Source organism: Suricata suricatta, chromosome 8 (assembly GCF_006229205.1).
Source record: "Suricata suricatta isolate VVHF042 chromosome 8, meerkat_22Aug2017_6uvM2_HiC, whole genome shotgun sequence".
Classification (NCBI taxonomy): Eukaryota; Metazoa; Chordata; class Mammalia; order Carnivora; family Herpestidae; genus Suricata; species Suricata suricatta.
This window is the reverse complement of record NC_043707.1, coordinates 27,756,183-27,778,111: the sequence shown is the minus strand read 5'-3', so window position 1 is coordinate 27,778,111 and position 21,929 is coordinate 27,756,183. Positions and strand designations below refer to the sequence as shown.

At 46.9% G+C, this 21,929-nt stretch overlaps 1 protein-coding gene across 5 annotated transcripts in view; it reads right to left on the bottom strand.

The window, feature by feature from the left end:
• LOC115298217 (general transcription factor II-I repeat domain-containing protein 2) overlaps positions 1–19,788 on the bottom strand; it is a 52,510-nt gene extending 32,722 nt beyond the window's left edge. For all 5 annotated transcript variants that reach the window (XM_029946691.1, XM_029946693.1, XM_029946695.1 and 2 more), the window contains exons 1-7: positions 19,688–19,788; positions 9,761–9,899; positions 7,257–7,376; positions 4,010–4,193; positions 3,809–3,837; positions 2,252–2,306; positions 1,644–1,687 (exon numbers count right to left, since the gene is read on the bottom strand). In XM_029946691.1, coding sequence (XP_029802551.1) covers positions 1,644–1,687; positions 2,252–2,306; positions 3,809–3,837; positions 4,010–4,193; positions 7,257–7,376; positions 9,761–9,899; positions 19,688–19,786 — 670 coding nt within the window. In that variant the 5' untranslated portion in view covers positions 19,787–19,788. The remainder of the gene's footprint in view (positions 1–1,643; positions 1,688–2,251; positions 2,307–3,808; positions 3,838–4,009; positions 4,194–7,256; positions 7,377–9,760; positions 9,900–19,687) is intronic.
• Between the last annotated feature and the right edge of the window lie 2,141 nt (positions 19,789–21,929).

The window sequence follows — 21,929 nt, the reverse complement described above, 5'->3', positions numbered from 1 at the left end:
GTGCAGAAATATCATAAGAAATGAGGCTCTCAGGAGCTGGCAGGCCTCGTGAAATCCAAAGTAGAGTCGTATTAACAGCGAGCACATTTTTGTTTAAACTGAACCTCCAGGGGTGCCTGGGTGGCTCAGTCGGTTGAGTGTCCAGCTTCAGCTCAGGTCATGATCTCACGATTGTGGGTTCGAGCCCCGCATCAGGCTCTGTGCTGACAGCTAGCTCAGAGCCTGAAGCCTGCTTCTAGTTCTGTGTCTCCTTCTCAATCTGACCCTCCCCTGCTCACGCTGTCTCTCTCTATCTCTCAAAAATAAATAAAAAACAAAAAAAAATTCTCTTAAACTGAACCTCCAGAAGGAGGCATCAACAAAAGGGGCCACATAGCACCTGGCTGGCTCACTCGGAAGAGCGTGCAACTCTTGATCTCAGGGTTGTGAGTTCAAGTCCCACGTTCGGTGTAGAGCTTAAAGAAAAAAAGAGGGCCTATTTTTTTTTAAGTTTACTTATTTTGAGAGAGAGAGCGGGAAAGACAGTGAGCCTATCAGGGGAGGGGCTCAGTGCTGTCAGCACAGAGCCTGACGTGGGGCTCCATCTCATGAACTGCGAAATCATGACCTGAGCTGAAATCAAGAGTCAGAAACCTAACCCACTGAGTCCCCCAGGTACTACTACTCTTCTTTTTTTTTTTTAAGTAAGCCCTATGCCCAACATAGAGGCGTACTCATGGGGCTCGAACTCACAACCCTGAGAACAAGAGTCACACACCCCTCCGACTGAGCCAGGCAGATGCCCCAGCTTGTGTTCATTTTTATTGACTTGCGTTTTAAGTTTTGGTTTTATGTACTTGGTTATTTTTAGTTTTCTAACCTTTGCACTTTTGATGCTTTCAAAGATTTTCCCATCCCTCAAGCATTTGGATCTAAAACATTTTTTCCTGCCCTTTTAACATTTTCCTTCTAATTCATGCCATTTTTCTTTTGTTAAGGAGTTAGGAAAGGCCAGGATAAGGCCCCTATTGAGGATATTTAGGGCCCTAGGCACTACCACCCCTTTGGGTGGGTCAATTCTTTGGGATTTTCTTAAAATTTATTTTTATTTGAGAGAGAGAAAGTGAGAGATAAATCAGGGGGAGGGACAGAGAGAGAATCCCAAGCAGGCTCCATGTTCAGTGTGGAACCCAACACAGGGCTCGATCCCACAACCATGAGATCATGACCAGAGCCAAAGCCAAGAGCGGGCCACTCAACCGACTGAGCCGCCCAGGCACCCCAGGACTTTCTATATAGACGACCGTGTCGTCTGTGAAGAAAGGCAGTTATGTTTCATCATCACCCCCAATCTGTGTGCTTTCTGTTTCCTTTTCTTATCATGTTGCATTAGCAAGGACTTTCAGTTCGATGCTGGAAGGAAGTGCAAGAGGGGACATACTCGCCTCGTTCTTGACCTCAGTGCGACAGGATCGAGCTTCTCACCACCAAGTGTGATGTTAGCTGTTGGCTTTTTGTAGATTTTTAAAATAAAATTGAGGAAGCTTTCCCTGCCCCAACCATTCTTAGTTTAATTAAAGTCAATGTTTTAGAAGTAAAACAAAAGAAAGGGGTCAAAGGATAACCTGCCAAGTAATTGATTGTACAAGCATCGGTGTACGTACCTGAATCTTCCATGGGTTCCGTTTTCACACTGATGGGGCCACAGCTGAAAGCAGAAGGGAGCCCTTGTCAAAACAAACCGGCCGCATGAGACGTGAGCATGGGGACCTGGATGCACTGTGCTCAACACCCCAACCTCCAGATCTCCACGCTGTCCTACCTCCCCTGCCTGCCAGCCAGCCTGATGCAAAACCAACTCGTTAATTTGACATCCACTTTCTTAATAATGTGTTACATAGGGGCACCTGGGTGGCTCAGTCGGCTAAGAGTCTGACTTCAGCTCAGGTCATGATCTCAGAGTTTGTGGGTTCGAGCCCCGCGTCGGGCTCTATGCTGACAGCTCAGAGCCTGGAGCTGCTTCAGATTCTGTATCTCCCTCTCTCTCTGTCCCTCCCCTGCCCATGCTCTGTCTCTCTCTCAAAAACAAATAAACATTAAAAAATTCCTTTAATAATGCGTTATACAATTAAAGGTGTCCATTGAACATTGCCTTAAAATCCCAAACATCCTTTCAAATAAAGAATATATAACAAAACAAGGGAAACTTTCTGTGATGTAAAAACTAAAACTTTGGGGTTAGATGTGGATTTTTTTTCTTTATTTCCCTTACCTTTCACTTGACGACGCCACCGATCTCTTAGCATCTGTGACCACTGCAGACCCACCTGTGTGGGACAAGAAAACACACACTAGCCCCTTTCCGCACCTTGAAAATGACAGCATTCAAAGGCACATAACGCAAAAGTAAATACAGAGAGGACAGAACTCCAGCTCCAGGCCTACTGGGGAGAGGCCGATTTGAAGTGGCCCCCATGTCCTGGGGCCATGTGTGTGGGCAGAGTAGGGGCTGAGGAGTCAACAGGGACCACAGTCACCCAGTCACCTGCGACTCCTCCCCCTCAGGCCTCCCCTTTCACATGAGCTAGGGAATTCTGGGAACTTTCCATTGCTCTGGAAGCGGACTCCGCTCTGTGAGCGGCCCAGGCCCCAAGCGCTCCTGCGTGCGCCATGCGATCTGCCCCACCCCTCCCTGGCATTCTGCCTCTGAACCTGTGTGGTCTCAGCACAGCACCCTCTGAGACAGACCCGGTCTCTCAAGGACAGGTGCAGCCCACGGTTTCCAACCACATTCCAGATTAATAATCTGGGAAAATAACTAGTGGGCAGAGGTGGATCTCCAAACACTTCTGGAAAAATCAGTATTGTTTTGGCCCTTCATCATCATTAGTTAAGGAGATTACAAAGGGCCCTTGGTTCCCAAACTCGGGCCTCAAACACTCAGCCACATTGCTTTCTGCCTGGACCACGTGGACAGGCTTCCCGGCAGAACCGACGTGTTGAGACCCTGCTTAGCTGGAGAGCCACGTGGTGGCCCCACAAAGCCCCTCTGATCGTACAACCCAAAACCACCCACAGGCCTCACGGGGATTTCCACCAGCCATCCTGGGAAGACCCAGGGTCACCCCTGGTTCTTTGTTGGGCAGTCTTGTTCCTTCTAGACTGAGTCTCAGAAGCACGAGAAATGGCATACGTCCTCCATCCACTCCGGAACCTAATGATGGCCTGTGGCTGGTGGTCAAAGGACCATCAAGTGACCCAGCATCCTCGTGCTCCTGCCCCCTGTGGTTGGGCTGTGGGAGCTTGCTGGCTTGAGACCTGGGAGCAGAACGCTGTTCCAGCTCTTGTCGGGGTGTGTTCTTCCCTGAGCTGCATACCCCGCAAGAGGCACAGCCCCCCACTCTGGGGTGTCAGAAGTTGCTTCCTCTATAGTGAGAAGGCAAGGGACACACAAGCTTTAGAATGCATCAAACCTGCATTTCAAGTAAGAAAAGCAGGGCTGGGATGGGGGAGGCGCCTAAGGTAGCTCAGTCGGTTAAGCATCTGACTTCAGCTCAGGTCATGAGCTTGTCGCTTGTGGGCTCGAGCCCCACACTGGACTTTGTGCTGACAGCTAGCTCAGAGCCTGGAGCCTGCTTCGGATTCTGTGTGTGTCTCTCTCTCTGCCCCTCCCCCCACTTGTGCTCTCTCTCAGCCTCTCAAAAATAAATAAAACATTTAAAAAATGACTTGTATTGTGGTTTTTGTTTTTGTTTTTTTTTTTTTAAGGAAAAGTATTACTAGCTTAGCAGCCATGGGCAGTCACCAAGTATGAGAAGCTGTCACTTACCGAGCTGAGTTGCTGGACCTAGGAAAGGTCTGCAAGAAAACCGATACTATTACCCGACAGGAACATAACAAGAAAGACAGATGAAACATTGAATAACCAACTTCTAAGTGTAACAGGACATAATTAACAAATGAATTGAAATCAAGCTGTCAGACTGGCCTCAAACGAACTGGCCCTTATGAGGGGGACAGAGCCTGCCACCTGTTTATGATGAATGAAATCCCCGCTTTGTTCTCCAAAATCCACTTCAGGGTGGCGAGACCATAGTTCTCGGGGTGCTGGAAGGCCACTCCTTCTGGAAGCCCCTGCACCACCACAGCCGCCGGGTCTCTCAGGATGTTCTCGTAGGGAACAGGCACCATCGCTGTCGTCCCCAAGGCTTTACCTAGAAGGAGGGGCAGGGTGTCTTTAGATGGTATGGACATGAACCCTGTCAGTTTCATTCGGTGCAGTGAAGAAACACAGGTGGCTGGGCGGCTGGGTGGCTCAGTGAGTTGAACGTCTGACTCTCGGTTTTGGCTCAGGTCATGATCTCCATGGTTTGTGAGATCAAGCCCTGTGTCTAGCTCTGTGCGGACAGCGTGGAGCCTGCTTGGGATTCTCTCTCTCCCTCTCCCTCTGCGGCTCCCCCCACCTCTCAAAATAACTAAGGTGGAAATGCCTGGCTTTGAAGCCGCAGTAAAAGCTGAAATGTCCTCTTCCTCTAGAACCCGTTAATAAAATTCCCAGAGCGCCAAAGGAAAAGCTTATAAAACATTTTACTTTACATCTTCACATAAGGAAGAGGAAATAACAGGTCTTTTTCCCCATCTGGGGTTGGAGGTGGCACGCCCAGGGCTGCAGAGAGCACCCCGTGGTTACTCGGTGCCCAAAGAGGATGAGAACCTGCCACCTGAAGCTTAAAAGTCCCTACGGACCATACGTCACCCCGCACCAGTCAGGCCATCTTGTCTGTGGAGAAGTTGTGGAGTCAACGTGGCCTCGCGTCCCCATCTTGGGGCCGGGCCAGCCGTCCTGCACTGGGCTGGCCAGCCCCCAGGAGTGGGAGCCCTATTTCTCTCAGAAGCATATCCTGAGACTCCGAGATCCCCTAGGCTCGAGGTCCGCCCTAGTCAAACGCTCACAGGGACCTACAAGGCCTGTAAGCGTGGGAAGCTCTCTAAAAACGACAAGACTCTGAGATGCTAAGGAAAGTGTTTATGTCACAGCTAAGTACAACACCTGAACAGTTAGAGTTACCTAGCTGTTTTTTTAAGATTCCATTTTATTTTTTAAAGTTTATTTACGTTGAGAGAGAAAGAACGTGCACATGTGAGAGCAGGGGGAGGGGGCAGAGAGAGAGACAGAGAGATTGAGAGAGAGAATCCCAAGCAGGCTCCATGCTATCAATGCAGAGCCCAACTCAGGGCTCAAGCTCACAAACTGTGAGACCATGACCTGAGCCCGGATCAAGAGTCAGATGCTTAACGGACTGAGCCCCCACCAGCTGCCTCATAAAATTTTATTTTTAGAGGTGTCTGGGTGGCCTAGTTGGTTAAGCATCTGGTTCTTGATTTTAGCTCAGGTCACGATCCCAAGATTGTGGGTTCGATCCCTTTGTCAGGCTCTGTGCTGAGTATAAAGCCTGCTTGGTATTCTCTGTGTGTGTGTCTCTTTCTCTTTCCCCCTCTGCCCTTCGCCCCTGTGTGTGCACATGTTCTCTCTCTCTAAAATAAAAAAAAAAATAATAGGGGGCCCCTGCGTGACTCGGTGGATTAAGTGTCTGACTTTGGTTCAGGTCATGACTGCACGGTTCGTGGGTTCAGACTCCATGTAGGGCTCTGTGCTGACAGGTCGGAGCCTGGAGCCTGCTTCAGATTCTGTGTCCCTCTCTCTCTGCCCCTCCCAGTTTGTGCTCTTTCTCTCTCTCAAATATAAATAAACATTAAAAAAAACCAGACATGAGTAGGTGGAGAGACGAATGAGGTTGGGGTTGGTGCCTGACCCAGCAAGGAAAATCTTTAATACAGCTCGCCCATGAGCAACACAGGATTGCACTGCGCAGGTCCACTTATGCAGAGCCTTTTTTCAATTAATACATCATAATACTACAAATGCATTTTCTCTGTTTCTTTCTTTTTTTAATGCTTATTTTTGAGAGAGAGAGAGAGAGAGAGAGAGAGAGAGAGAGAGAGAGAGAGAGAGAGAGAATGAGCGGGGTAGGGGCAGAGAGAGAGAGGGAGACACAGAATCAGAAGCAGGCTTCAGGCTCCAAGCCGTCAGCACAGAGCCCTACATGGGACTCGAACCCATGAGCCATGAGATCATGACCTAAAGCAAAGTCAGCTGCTCAACCGACTGAGCCACCCAGGCACCCCTCTATTTCTTTTCTTTTCTTTTTTTATTTTTTTAAGAATTTACTTTTTAAAAGTAATCTCTACACCTGTTGTGGGGCTTGAATTTACAACGCCCAGATCAAGAGTCACATGCTCCACCGACTAAGCCAGTTGGGTGCCCCTCTTCCTTACGATTTTCTTAATAATACTTTCTTTCCTTTAGCTTACTGTATGGTAGAAATACACTGTGTAATACATATAACATACAAAATATGTATTAATCAACTATTTTTGTTACCAGTAAAGTTTCTTTTTAAAAATTTTTTTAATGTTTTTTATTTATTTTTGATACACAGAGAGACAGAGCATGAGAGGGGGAGGGCAGAGAGAGAAGGAGACACAGAACCGGAAGCAGGCTCCAGGCTCTGAGCTATCAGCACAGAGCCTGACGCGGGGCTCGAACCCATGAACGTGAGATCTGACCTGAGCCGAAGTTGGACGCTTAACCGACTGAGCCACCCAGGTGCCCCACCAGTACGGTTTCCAATCAACAGCAGGCTATTAGCAGCTACGTTTTGGGGGAGTCAAATATTAGATATGGATTTTCGACTGCAGTGGAGGTGGGTGCAAGGGTCAAGTACAACTGCATTGGCCCTGCAGTGGAAGCTCCCTAAATAGGAGCAAAGAACGAAGAATGAAGTCTGATGCGTCAGATGTTTCCATGGCCAGGAGAGGTCAAGCTACCTTCTGGAAGACATCCTCTGGCCCTGAGGAACTGGCTCTGGGCTTAAGGAGAATGTACAATTTTACATGCTAGAGGCATCCGGGGCGCCTGGGGGGGTTCATCGGTGGAGTGCCCGACTTCAGCTCAGGTCATGAGCTCGCGGTTAGGGAGTTAGAGCCCCGTGTCAGACTCTGTGCTGACAGCTCAGAGCCTGGAGCCTGCTTCGGATTCTGTGTCTCCCTCTCTCTCTGCCCCTCCCCCACTCTGTCTGTCTGTTTCTCTCTCTCTCAACAATAAATAAACATTAAAAAAAAAAAGAAGCATCTGAACAGTCATGCCAATAAGGTGATCTGTAATACTCCAATTCCTTGTGAACCACGCCAATAACTAAGGCTAGATGTAACTTTACCGTAACAAAAGCAGAAATAGTCCTCAACCGCTTTTCTGAGTATTTCCGTTTCTCCTGAATCAATCTGCATCCTGTTCGCAGGGCCTGGGGATGTGGCCTCATGCACCCCTTCGGCAATGCCTGTAAGCAAGCAAAAGGCAGAGTCAGTCCAAGCACTTGTTCCGAACATTCCCTCAATGTCTATGCTTCTGGTATTATACAGGAAAGGGGGACAATGGATAAATGTAAAGCAAGATCTTTTTTCATAAGTAAACTACCCCCAACAGGGGATTTGAACACATGACCCCCAAGATCAAGACTCACATGTCCTACTGACTAAGCCAGCCAGGTGCCCCTAAAATAAGATTTTTTATAAATATTTAAAAAAAATTTTAATGTTTATTTATTTTTGAGACAGAGAGAGACAGACAGACTGATCACAAGTGGGGGAGGGGCAGAGAGAGAGGAGGCATAGAATTCAAAGCAGGCTCCAGGCTCTGAGCTGTCAGCATGCAGCCCGACGTGGGGCTGGGACTCATGGACTGTGAGATCATGACCTGAGCTGAAGCTGGGATGTTCAACTGACTGAGCCACCCAGGCGCTGCCCCAAGAATAGGGTATTTGTGATGAACAGGGTAATATAACATGGTGATCACCTCTGAAATAAATCTATTGATAAAGAACTATAAATCATTCAACACAGAGGAATAGTAGTAGCCCAAAGGAAATGACAACAAAAATGTTATTTGCTATAGTGTCTGAAAGTGACTGTAGGAGAATCTTCACCGTGGAACAAAAGTAGAGACATCAATACAGATGTTATAATTACAAAGCAAATACTGGGAGCCATTTTTTTCCAACAAATTCAACAATATTCAGGAATGAACAAGTTAAAAATAAAGTTGAGGGGCGCCTGGGTGGCTCAGCTGGTTAAGCGTCCGACTTTGGCTCTGGTCATGATCTCGTGGTTCGTGGCTCAAGTCCCATATCAGGCTCTGTGCTGACAGCTCAGAGCCTGGAGTCTGCTTCGGATTCTGTGCCTCTCTCTCTCTCTCTCTCTCTCTCTGCCCTTTCCCTGCTCATGTTCTGTTTCTCTCCCTCTCAAAAATCAATAGACATCAAAAAAAAAAAAAGTTGAAAAAAAAGTTTACTGAAATGGGTACCAAAGAAATAGAAAGTATGAATAGCCCTGTATCTGAAAGATTAGCATGGAACTGTGAAACTTCAATCTAACCGGCCACTGACCTAATGAATTGAGAACACCCTTCCTGTTCGTCCATTATATACTTACTGTATTATTTAAAGATTGCTTCATATTTGAACCTATCTTCCTGATCGAGGAGACTGTAATTTTAGTCTTGGAAACTAATCTGAATGAATCAACTCTTCTCTCTGTCACATACATATGTATGATCTTGACATATGTAAATACTTATTTATGTTCACATTCCCTCGGACAACCCTTGGAAACATCTACGGCTATGTCCATTCACTCTCTCCACAGTCCCGTTGGCATTACAACCTCAGATAAACCTTGATGGGTTTTTTTTCCTTTCTTGGTTCCAGAAAATACTAAGGTACTAGGTGGATGACCTACCATGGTAGAGACCATTGCTATACAAGGTGTAGGTTTTAACGTCCTAGACTAGTTTCTGTCACACATGGCCACCTACAATCACCAGTGCTCCTGGACACCTGTAACACATTACAAGCTCTAAAGGGGCACCTGGGGGGCTCAGTCGGTCAAGCATCTGACTGCAGCTCAGGTCACAATTTCACAGTGTGTGACTTTGAGCCCCACATTGGGCTCTGTACTAACAGCTCAGAGCCTTGAGCCTACTTCAGATTCTGTGTCTCCCTCTCTCTGCTCTTCCCCTGCTCATAACTCTCTCTTTTTCCCTCTCTCAAAAATAAACAAGTGAAAAAAGGGAAAATGGTTATGAACTCAATAGACTACCTGAAAATCCTGGGGTTTTATTCCCTTTCTACTGGGAACAAGTAAAATAAGAATTTATTTTAATGTGGGTTTATTTTAGGAACCAAAGACAGTTTCCTCTATGTTCCTCAAATTTCTTTTATAAAACCAGGGTGCCACTGAGGACAAAGTACAAAATACACTGACCATGTTTCCTGGACCTATCCACGTTAAGCAGATATTCCTGGTACGCCAAGTCAAAAGAGATGTATCAGAACCATTTTCAGGATAATGTATAGGTTATTTTTTTTAAAAAAGGTTTTTTAAAATATTTATTTTTCAGAGAAAGAGAGGGGGCAAGGGGTGGAGAAAGAGGGAGATGCAGAATACAAAGCAGGCTCCAGGCTTTGAGCTGTCAGCACAGAGCCCGATGTGGGGCTCGAACCCACAAACCACAAGATCATGATCTGAGCCAAAGTTGGACACTTAACCGCCCAGCAGCCACCCAGGCGCCCTTGCTGAGGCTATTTTTAAAGAAAACATTACATAAGTCTTCCCTGCAAATATTTTAAGAGTTATGAATACAAAGGATCAAACTGTTAACACCTACAGTATTTTGCAAAGTCCTTTTGTAAATCCGTCCTGGCATTCACAAAAGCACGTCCTTTCTCGGTTCCAACAACAAACACATCTGTCTCATACATTGCGATGCAGGCTACTTCTGCCTTGGACTTGGCCAGCTCTTTACACTGAAATAGAAACAAAGAATGAAATATTATATACCAGATTTTGTGGCGCCTGAGAGGTCTGCTTTAAGTAAAGAATATGGGAGCGACTGGCTGACTTGGTAGAGTGTAAATTTTTTTTTTTTGGTAACTTTCCTTTTTGAAGCCATGAACTCTTATTTCTTTTTAAAAATTTTTTTAAATGTTTATTTTTGAGAGACAGAGACAGAGCGTGAGTAGGGGAGGGGCAGAGAGAGAGGAAGACACAGAATCTGAAGCAGGCTCCAGGTCTGAGCTGTCAGCACAGTACCCAATGTGGGGCTCGAACTCACAAACCTCAAGATCACGACCTGAGCTGAAAGTTAGCGGCTTAACTGACTGAGTCACCCATGTGCCCCATATCTTATTTCTTTTTAATGTTTACTTATTTTGAGAGAGAGAGAGTGCAAGCAGAGGAGGGGCAGAGAGAAAGGGAGAGAGAGAATCCCAAGCAGGCTCTGCACTGTCAGCACAGAGCCCAATACAGGGCTCCATCCCATGACCCTGGGATCATGACCTGAGCCGAAATCAAGAGTTAGACTCCCAACTGAATGAGCCACCCAGCTGCCCCAAGCATGAGATTCTTGATCTCAGGGTTGTAAGTTCGAGCCCGTTAGGCATAGAGATTACTCAATTTTTAAAAAATATAGGGGCACCTGGGTGTCTCGGTTGGTTAAATGTCTGACTTTGGCTCAGATCATGATCTCATGGTTCATGGGTTTGAGTCCTATGTCTGGCTCTGTGCTGACAACTCAGAGCCTAGAGCCTGCTGTGGATTCTGTGTCTCCCTCTCTGTCTGCCCCTCCCCACTTGTGCTTTTTCTCTGTCTCTCAAATAAATAAATAAATAAATAAACGTTAAAAAAATTTTTAATGAGAAATATCCCCCAGGAAAAATACATGAAACGCAGTCACTAAGCAAATACTATAAACATCATAAAACCCAAAGAACAATGTATTTTTATTAACCACCTAAGAAATATCTTTATCCACTGATCCCGACACAGAGCTCCTGAAAGTCTTGGAATTTCCTGAGAGAGCAATAAAAATGTATTTGGTCAAGGTTGATGAGGTAACTCTAGGTGGTCACCAGATGGGGCTGGTTGCCAGGGGAACCCACAGTGATTGGAGGAGTGGCACTTTAGCCCTGCCCCCTGGCCTCTGGCAAGGAGTGGAGAGGTAGGGGTTAATTTCAATTCCTACTGTTCAGTGTTGTAGTCAATTGTGTGTATACTATGACGCCTCCATGAAAACCCAAAAGGACAGGGTCGGGAGCTCCTGGGTTGAACACCTGGTGATTTAGGGAGAGTGGCTAGCTGGGAAAGGACGAGGAAGCCTCGTGCACGCCCCCCCCACACTTGCCCTCTGCATCTTGAACTGTTCTTGACTTAAGGTCCTTTTGTAATGAGCCAGTAATCCAGTAAGTAAAAGTTTCAGAGTTCTGTGGGTTGTTCTAACCAACCAATCAAACCCAATGAGGGGGGCTGCGGAACTTCTGATCTATAGCCATAGGTCAGAAGCCCAGCTGACAAGTGGACTTGATGTTAGCGTCTGAAGTGATGGGCAGCCTCAGAGGAGTGAACCCGTAACCTGTGGGATCTGATGCTCTCTCTACGGAGATAGGAATCAGAATTGAGTTAAATTGCAGGACACCCAGCTGGGGTCAGAGAATTGCTTGCTGCTTGTTGGAATTGGGTGCAGTATTTTTTTTTTAATGTTTTATTCATTTTTGAGAGAGAGAGAGAGAGAGATAGCATGAGCAGGGGAGGGTCATAGAGAGAGGGAGACACAGAATCTGAAGCCAGTTCCAGGCTCTGAGCTAGCTGTCAGCACAGAGCCTGATGCGGGGCTCAAACCCACAGACCGTGAGATCATGACCTGAGCCAAAGTCAGACGCTCAACCAACTGAGCCCCCCAGGCGCCCTGGGTGCAGTATTTTTTAGCAGACATGTCTCTCCAACATGCCCTTTCCCCCTATATTTTTGGCCACAGACTCTTTGATTGCCTTTTCCTGTGACAATAATTTTATAACGTTTTCCACAGAGAGAAGAGAGAGATAATTTGATTTTCCTCCAACATGGTTCATTACACTTTTATTACTGATGGTAGGGATGTATAAAACATGAAAATTCATATGTAAGACACAGTTGCTATTCATCGTAGTGCTAGAAGCTATGCCTTGCAGACAAGTATTCTGATAAATTCTACTTTGTATAATTCCTGCCAAAGATTTGAAAGACTGGGTGGTGTATTTATGACTGCATATGCTACATTGGCGAATATATTCTTGACCAGAGAGAATTTCTGTTTTGAGAAGGCATCAAAGAGAAACAAGTCCCCTATTTACAATTTACCCATTTAATGATTGGAAGGATTTTCCAGGACTAGATTCTGGCTTCATTTACTCATTGATTCAGTCACTCATTCATTCATTTGAGACAGAGAGAGTGAGAGCGAGTGGCATAAGCAAGGGAGAGGGGTAGAGGGAGAAAGAGAATCTTAAGCAGGCTCCATGCTCAGCACAGAGCCTGATGTGGGGCTCGATCCCATGACCCTGGGATCACAACCTGAGCTAAAATCAAGAGTCAGACATTCAACCATCTGAGCCACCCAGGCGCCTCAGCTCTGTACATTTAAGACCTGTTTTTCCTCTGCTCCCCACAGCCTTCTGGAGTTGAGCACAGGTTCACCCCACAGGGTGACCTCAGGTTGTTTGTAACATACCCCTTGATGTCCCATGGTTGGGTGAGTTGACCCAACGGACCACAGGAATATTCCTGGAAACCACTGCCATGCTGGGGTGCCTCGCAGCAGCTCACCTCGACACAGAAGTTACAGCAAGCCACATAATGCTAACTAAAACTAGACATATACTCAACCGAGCTTCTGCTTTTGAAACCCTGAAGGTGCCTGTGTCCGCTCCAGTATTCCCTGCCAGTGGGGATCTTGGGAGGCACAATAACGTCCCCCCAAAGATGTCATGTTCTAATCCCCAGAGCCCGTGAATATGTTCCCTCATGTGGCAACAGGGGCTTTGCAGGTGTGATTATTTTGGGGGGTTATCCTGGACTATCTGGTTGGACCCAATGTAGTCACCGTGGTCTTGACAAGGGCCCAGAGGGAGGTGGAGGCAGAAGAGGCCACAAGGGAATCAGAGGGCAGAGTGGTGCCCTTGCTGGAAGGGACCATGAGCTGGGAAACGTGGGTGACCTTCAGAAGCTGGAAAAGGCAAGCCATGTAGTCTCCCTGGAAGCTTCCAGAAGGAATGGAACCTGGTGACGCTTGGACTGGAGCCCCACAAAACCGCACTACCGGCCTCCTAACCTCCAGAACTGTCTCACAGCAAGTCTATGTTGTTCAAAGGCACCACGTCTGTGGGACGTAATGCCAGCAGCAGTGGGAAGTGGGCATGGGGGCCGTGGGGGCGAGGAGGTGAGGGCAGGAGACAGCAACCTTAACCGACGTGGCTAAGACCCTCACCTCGCAATCTGTACAAACACAAATGTGCACATTGCTGGGGCTCTCCCGCAGCCTTGGGGGGAGGGGTGCAGGAGGAGAGCAAGACACAGAAGCCCCATTACCCTTGTGGCGAATCTCTCCGTGTCTGTGTCGAATGAACCCAACATTCAGCATCTAATCTACCTGAAATATAGAACCTGGGATCGGGTAGAGTCACTCATTTTTAAAAAAGATTTATTTACTTTTGAGAGAGAGAGAGAGAGAGAGAGAGTGTGGAAGGGGCACAGAGAGAGGGAAAGAGAGAGAGAGAATCCCAAGCGGGCACCACACTCAATGTGGAGCCCGAGGTAGGGCTCAATCCCACAACCTTGGGATCATGACCTGAGACAAAATCAAGAGTCAGGAGCTTAACAGACTGAGCCAACCAGGCACCCTAAAGTCGCTCATTTGCAGCCTTACTTAGGACATCATTGGTAGAAAAAAATACTTTTTCCTTATCACGAAATATGCGTATTATAAACACATTAGCAGATATGGAAAAGTACGCAAAAGGAAAAAAAGAAATCACTGGTAATCCCACTACCCAGAATTGGCTCCTGGTCACATTTTGAAATTCTCACACACACACACATGATTTCACAAACAAAAGTGGATTGCAGTACTCTCTGTGGGCCGGCATTCTGCGTTAGCTGTTTATCATTACTTTTGGGAATTTATAATTCTGAGCAGTGTGAGTTTTTCAATGTTTATTTTTGAGAGAAAGAGTGAGAGCAAGTGAGCAAGTACACACAAGCAAAGGAGGGGCAGAGAGAGAGGGAGACACAGAATCCAAGGCAGGCTCCAGGTTCTGATCTGTCAGCAGAGAGCCAGACATGGGGCTTGAACTCACAAACCACTGCAAGATCATGACCTGAGCAGAAGTCGGGCCCTTAACTGATTGAGCCACCCAGGCGCCCCCTGAGCAATGTGGGGTTTGAATGATTACATGCTATTCCCTCCTATGTATATGCTGCAGTTTAAGTGCAGCATTCCTGAAAAGCTTTTCTCCTGTTACAAACAACAGCATGATACATGTCGAGAATGTAAACATTTGGGGCACCTGGCTGGCTCGGTCGGTGGATCATGTCACCCTTGATCCTTGAGTTTGATCCCCCATTGGATGTAGGGATTACTTAAATAAATAAATACTGTTTAAAAAAGAATGTCAACATTTCTGTGCATGTTTGATTATTTCTGCAGGATGCAGAAGGCATAAATTCTTTTTTTTAATTAATAAAAAAATGTATTCATTTTTGAGAGAGCAGGGGAGGGGCAGAGAAAGAGGGGGACAGAGCATCTGAAGCAGGCTCTGTGCTGACAGCAGGGAGCCTGATGCGGGGCTTGAACTCACAAACTGTGAGATCATGATCTTGAGCCGAAGCTGGACGCTCAACCGATTGAGCCACCCACATGCCCCAAAGGGTGTAAAGTCTTTTAAGGTTCTTCAAGCAAATTACAAGCACATTTCAGCGGTGCTCATTCTCCAACCAGCACGGAGAGAGAGGCCATGGCCCCTTCCCATTATGAGTCACTGGACTTTGTGACCTGCTTCCTGAGAGCCAGACATGGAGGGGGAAATACAGAGACTAAATGATGAAGAAACATGGCGGACTCTACTTGTGTTGGAATTCTCCCGAGAGACAGAATAGGAGATGATCTCTCTCTCTCTCTCTCTCTCTCTCTCTCTAATACGTAGTTCCTTCTAAGGAACTGGCTCATGTGATAACGGAGGCTGAGAAGTCCCATGATGGGCCACCCACATGATGCGGATGCAAGAGAGCTGGTGGGGCAGTTCGTTCCAAGTTCACGTTCTGAGAGCTGGAGAGCTGATGGTGTAGATTTCGACTCTGATTCTGAAGGCCAGAGAATCAGGAGGGCAAGGGCAGAAGATGGATGTCCCCGCTCAAGCAGTCGGGCAGAAAGGGGACTTCTGTTCTTTGCAGGCTCTCCACGGGCTGGGGGACGCCCACCCACAGTGGGGAGGGCCACCTGCTTTGCTGTGCCCGGCAATTCAAGCACTAATCTCTTCTGGAAACACCCTCACAGACACCCTCTGAAATAACGGGCAGCCCATCGGGTTGACACATAAAGTGAATCATCACACTGCCCTGACCAAGAGATGGATGTGAGCCCTACCAGCGACGGATCACGGTGATGTCATGTACCCTGACACAATGTGATGGGGCGGGTGGGGGGCATCTCCCCTCTGCGGTCTTCCTTCCAAAACCCCAGTCCAAACAGAAGGTGAAACCTCAGAGAAACCCAGATTGACAGAGATGCCATAAAAGGCCTGACCAGTACTCTTCTAAACTGGCAAGGTCATGAAAACCAAGGGAAGACTGAGAAGCTGTCACAGATCAGAGGTGCCCAAAGAGACCTGATGACTAGAAGCAATGTGATGCCACACGTGGTCCCTGGACAGAGAAAGGACACCAAAGAGCTGGCGAGGCTGGCTGGCTCAGTGGGTGGAGCGTGTGAGTCTTGATCTCCGAGTTGTGAGTTTGAGACCCAAGCTCAGCGTAGAGATTGCTTAAAAATAATAAAATCTTGGGGCGCCTGGGTGGCTCAGTCGGTTAGCGTCCAACTTTGGCTCAGGTCATGATCTCATGGTTCATGAATTTGAGCCCCACGTCAGGCTCTGTGCTGACAGCTCAGAGCCTGAAGCCTGCTTCTGATTTTGTCTCTCTCTCTCCCTCCCTCTCTGTTCTTCCCCCACTCATGCTCTCTCTCTCAAAAATAAATAGAAACATTAAAAAAGTTTTTTTAATAATAAAATATTTTTTTAAATGCTGATAAAAATCGAGGAAAGTCCGAGCTGGCTAGTATTGATGTACTAATACTGATCTATCTCAATTTGGACAGTAGTGTGTGCTGTAGTTAGTGATGAGGGAGGGGCATGTGGGAGATCTCTATCTCTGCAACTTTTCCGTAAACCTTTAAAGTATTCCTAAATCGGGGTGTGTGGGTGGCTCAGTGAGTTGAGCGTCTGACTTTTTTTTTTAAATTTTTTTAACTTTTATTTATTTTTAAGAGAGAGAGAGACAAAGCATGAATCGGGGAGGAGCAGAGAGAGAGAGGGAGACACAGAATCTGAAGCAGGCTCCAGGTTCTGAGCTGGCAGCACAGAGCCTGATGCGGGGCTTGAACCCACGGACCATAAGATCATGACCTGAGCCGAAGTTGGACACTTAACCAACTGAGCCACCCAGGCGCCCCAAGCATATGACTTTTGAGTTCAGCTGAGGTCATGATTCCAGGGTTGTGGGATCGAGCCCACGTTGGGCTCTGTGCTGAGCGTGGAGGCTACTTGGGATTCTCTCTCTCCCCCTGCCCCTTTTCCCTGCTTGTGCGTGCATGCTCTTTCTCAAAATAAAAATAAAAACAAAGTATTCCTAAATAAAAATGTATTATGTAACAAAACAGTGTTGCCTGGCTGGCTCTGTTGGTGGAACATGTGACTCTTGATCTCAGAGATGTGATTTTGAGCCTCATGTTGGTGGTAGAGATTACTTAAAAATAAAATCTTAAAATTTTTTTTTAAAGTTTATTTTACTTATTTTGTGAGAGACAGAGAGTTTGCAAGCACATGGGAGGGACAGAGGAAGAGGGAGAGAGAGAATCCCAAGCAGGCTCTACATTGTCAGTGTGGAGCCCGATACAGGCTCAAATTCACAAATCATAAGATCATGACCTGAGCCGAAACCAAGAGTCAGAGACTCATCCGACTGAGCCACCAGGTGCCCCTTAAAAATAAACTTTTATTTTGTTTTTTTTACATTTACTTATTTTTGAGAGACAGACTGAGACAGAGCTTGAGCAGAGGTGGGGCAGAGAGAGAGACACACACACACAGAATCCAAAGCAGGCTTCAAGCTCTGAGCATATGTTCAGCACAGGGCCTGATGCGGGGCTTGAACCCACAAACCATGAGATCATGACTTGAGCCAGTCAGATGCTTAACCGACTGACCCACCCAGGTGCCCCAAAAATAAACTCTTAACAACAACAAAACAACTCTCCTAGATTTCTAAAGGGTTAGGTGAGGGGTGGGTGGGGAGTAATTTTGTTTGATGAGGACAGAGTTTCTGTTGAGGAAGACGGAAACGCTTTGGAGAAGAATGGTGACAACAGCAGCACATCAATGCAGTTGCATTTCACGCCCCTGAACTGTGCGTTTTAAAGTGGTGAAACGGTAAATTGTGTGATCTTTATCTGTATATCTTACCACAGTAAAAAAATACTCTTGACTTTCTTTCTGCCAAGAAAACCTCACAGCTCACATCCAACCCACTGCTGAGTCCCGTCAACTCCACAGATCCTTCTAGAACCATCACTTCTCCCCACCTCTGCTATTCTCAGCCTAGTCCATGCCACCGAAATCTCCCATCAGAACCACTCCCCCGAGTGACTCCTTCTCTTAGAACCTTCCGATGGCTTCCCAGAGTACTGAGGAGAAAAGCCCAGAACTCTACACGATCCGGCCACCTGGTGCCTTGTTAACCTTACGTCTGGCCACCTCTCTTTTCCTCCCCCTGCTACAGTGTTACTAGACTTCTTGATGCTCCTCGAAAATACCACACCTGTTTCCACCTCAGGGCCTTTGCACAAGCTGTTCTCACCCAACACTCTGCTGCTGGATACTGGCCTGGCCTACCTCTTCACTTCCTCCACATCTCTGCATGAAAGGCAACTGCTCAGACTCTCCCCCCAGAAAACCCCATCATAACCCCCTGTTCTTGCTCCAAATCTGTTTCCTGACCCTCTTTTTACTAAGTTTACCGATATAAACATACCCACGTGGAATTTGTTTATGGTCTGCCTCCCCAAATAGGGCACGGGATCATCTGAGGAAGACCTTATCTGTCTTTTCAAAGCTTGGGGCCCCAGTGCCTCAAAGACGGCCTTAATGCAAGGACACTTCACGAACATTTGTTGAGGGAGGGAAGGCGGTCAGTTCTTGGGTAAAACATTTCTAGTTTGTTCTTTGAACAGATCCTGACACTTTCTTGTAATATTTATTCCAAGTTTTTTTTAAAGTTTTATCTCCCCTCAGATAATCTAAGATAATGTCCCTATCTCAAGATCCTTAACTAAGTCACAGCTGTAAGGTTCCTTTTGCCAAGTAAGAACATTCACAGGCACTGGGAGTGAGGACATGGACATCTTTGGGGCCATTGTTCAGGCTGCTTTGGGTTGGTTTCAAAATTTCTCTTTACATTTGGTTTTCTAGTTTAAATATGAAGGGTGTGTGTGTGTGTGTGTGTGTGTGTGTGCATGTACACACACATATGTGTGTATGAGAGGGAGCTACATGTGTTTGGTATTTTGCCAGCTGACCCCATAATTTTTAAGTTTATTTACTTTTAAGTAATCCCTGCATCCAGTGTGGGGCTTGAACTAGTGGCCCTCAGGTCAAGAGTCGCATGCTCCATGGACTGAGCCAGCCAGGCACCCCGACCCAATAATACTCTTTACAGAAAAAAAGAAAAATGAATAAAATCTACTTATTTTTTCTGGGCAAGGATCCAACCCAGGGTCACAGTTTCTACATGACGTCCCGACTCGTCCGTTCTCCCCCGTCTGAAATGGTTCTCCAGTCTTTGTCTTTCATGATGTTGACAATTATTAAAAGCCCAGCCCAGTCATTTTGCAGAATGTCCCTGAATTTGGCTTTGCCTAGTGTCTTCCCACTAGATTCAGGCCCTGCGTTTTTGGCGGGAACGCCACAGCAGCGGAAGCCCCTTCCTGGAGCGTCATGCCGGGAGGCAGGGGATGTCGGTCTGTCCTGAGACCACCGATGTCCACTCTGACTGCCTGATTATCAAGGGGGTGTTTCTCAGGTTTCTCCGCTATTATTAAGGCGCTGATTTTCCCCTTCTAATCAGCGAGTGTTTTGCGATCAGAGACTTTGAGGTTATGTAAGTTTCTCACCATGTTTTTACCCACGAGGTACATTTTACACATTGGACCTAAATAGATGTGTAGAGAGGGCCTATTGGTTTACTTTTGAATTTAGAGCAAAAACGTTCTCAAACAACGGAACAAAGGTGCCTTCATTAAATTTTCAGATCTGGAAAGTTTACACCCATAGAATTACTTCCACCATGTAAGAGGCGGCTCTGAAAGGACCTGCCGAGCCCGTGACCTCCAGGCAGAGGGGTAGAGTTACATGGACAGGGTACAGAACTGAGGCCGAGCTTCAGGGTGTGGACCGGCTCTGGGATTTCGACGGGGGTCCAACCAGGGGACACCGTACAGAACCACAGACTGCCTCACCATGGACTCGAGAGCAGACACGAGGAACGTCACCACCATCCTGCTCTCTGAGGATTCCACGTTCTCCACGGGCAGGGCAGACACTGCCACCTGGGCCATGATCCCTGTGCAAGAGAAGTAACAAGACAGTGAGCGGACGAAACCCACAGTATCCTCCAAGTAAACATTTAGGGCTGCGATGGCTCTCGCAGATGACCCAGTTCAACCTCCCTTTGTGGGTGAAGAAACTGGGGCTCCCAGGTGGCTCAGTCGGAGAAACATCCAACTCTTGATTTCAGCTCAGGTCATGATCTCACGGATTGTGGATTTGAGCCGCGCACTGGGCTCTGCACTGATGGCAAGGAGCCTGCTTGAGATTCTCTCTCCCTCTCTCTCTGTGCCTCTCCAGGTCATGCATGTGTGTTCGCTCTCTCTCTCTCTCAAAATAAATAAATAGACATTAAAAAAAAAAAGCTCCTCATAAAACAGTGTCCCATCTTATAATGGAAGTAGGTACCTCCAAATGCAAATTCACCCATGGTCAAAATTATCTTAGAAAGCAACATATACCTGTCCCAGAAAGAACATTTTTCTTCTGTGATTTCTTATTCGGGGAATTGACTTCTGGTTCTTTATCACCTCATGCAACTCTGCCAACACTGCACATTTTTTCAAGTGGTCCTGAACATGTCAACCACTCAGAGGGACTTTGAGCTGTTTATCAGAAGGCCATCCCTCTTGGGTAGGGGGAGGGTTCCCTTTTCTTTAATGAATTTGGCCATCAATAGCTATGTCTTTAGAGTTCATGTCTTTCAGCCATAATTTTAATACTTTTCCGTCTCTCTAAAATCTTGTCACCTACTTGGCTGGTCACCAAGCAGCTACTGGGACACGAATTGCCACTGTGTGATGACTCATATGTTGACTGCAGGAACACTGCATTGACTGTGACCACATCAGGAAGTCCCGCCAGCCACATTTCCCTGTGGTGCTGACACAGATGCCTGTTTCTTCCATCACCCAGTGAACTACCTTAGGGGCCACGATGTGTGAAAAACACACATTTTAAAAAAGATTTTATTTTTAAGCAATCTCTACACCAAACATGCGGCCCAAACTCACAACCTGGTATCAAGTCATGCACATCCCATTGACTAAGCCAACTGGGTGACCCCCCAAAAAAACCAAATTAAAAAAATATATTTATTTATTTTTGAGAGAGAGAGAGAGTGAGTGATTGCCAAGCAGGCCCCGCACTGTCAGCACAGAGCCTCACACGGGGCTCGATCCCACGAACCGGGAGATCATGACCTGAGCCAAAACCAAGAGCAGGAGGCTTAACTGACTGAGCTCCCCAGGTGACCCAAAAAGCATTTTAAAACGCTGGAATCACATGTGGTGTTTTGAGACTCTCCTGTTGAGAGGCCCCTGAGAACTGAGACCCTTTAAGGGACTGGAATATTCCAGGCTCCTGTGTCCTGTGTGCTCCTGTCAAGATGCCCTTCCACCGGAATGACAGACAGTGCCTAAAGTATTTATTTCAATAGTGATTTTCCTCTTTTCATTTTTGCAGCTCAGCCATGGTTAAGCTCTCCTAAGGTACACGCAGGCACATGGTACGACACCACCGTAGCTCTTATTTTGCGTGCCTTCCACGTGCAAGGGCCCGGCTAACCTTCTCCGCATTGTTCCCACGTCAGCCTGGGCGCTGCTCAAGCCAGCACATCGCTATCTATTCTTGTGCACGCTTTTTTGCATAGACTGACAAAGCCTTCCTGTAAAACACAAGGGTGAAGCGCTTGGCGGACATCTGGTAGGGCCAGCGGTGCGGTATCACGTGTGCTAACTGCACCACGGTAGTCCCTATGAGGACGGTGATGTCAAAACTCTGGTTTTTAAAAGAGAGAATAAATGAGAGGAAAAATTAAGCTGGGTGGAACTAAAAAAAGATATTATCACTTGGTATCAGCTGTGCTACCAGCGATGACAAAAAAGCGAGTGTTGCATAATTATTGGTTTGTTGCATCCTTCACTTAGCAACGAATGGAGGCGGGAGACTGGTCTTTTCTATTTTACGACTTAGAACACCCCATCCATTAATGGAACATCAAAAATAATGAAACATGGGGGCACCTGCCTGGCTGAGTCGCTAGAGTGTGTGACTCTTGGTCTTGGGTTGTGAGTTTGAGCCCCGTGCTAGGCGAAGCGATTGAATACTTAAAACGATATTATGAAACATGATTAGAAGCTGATCTGGGGTCTC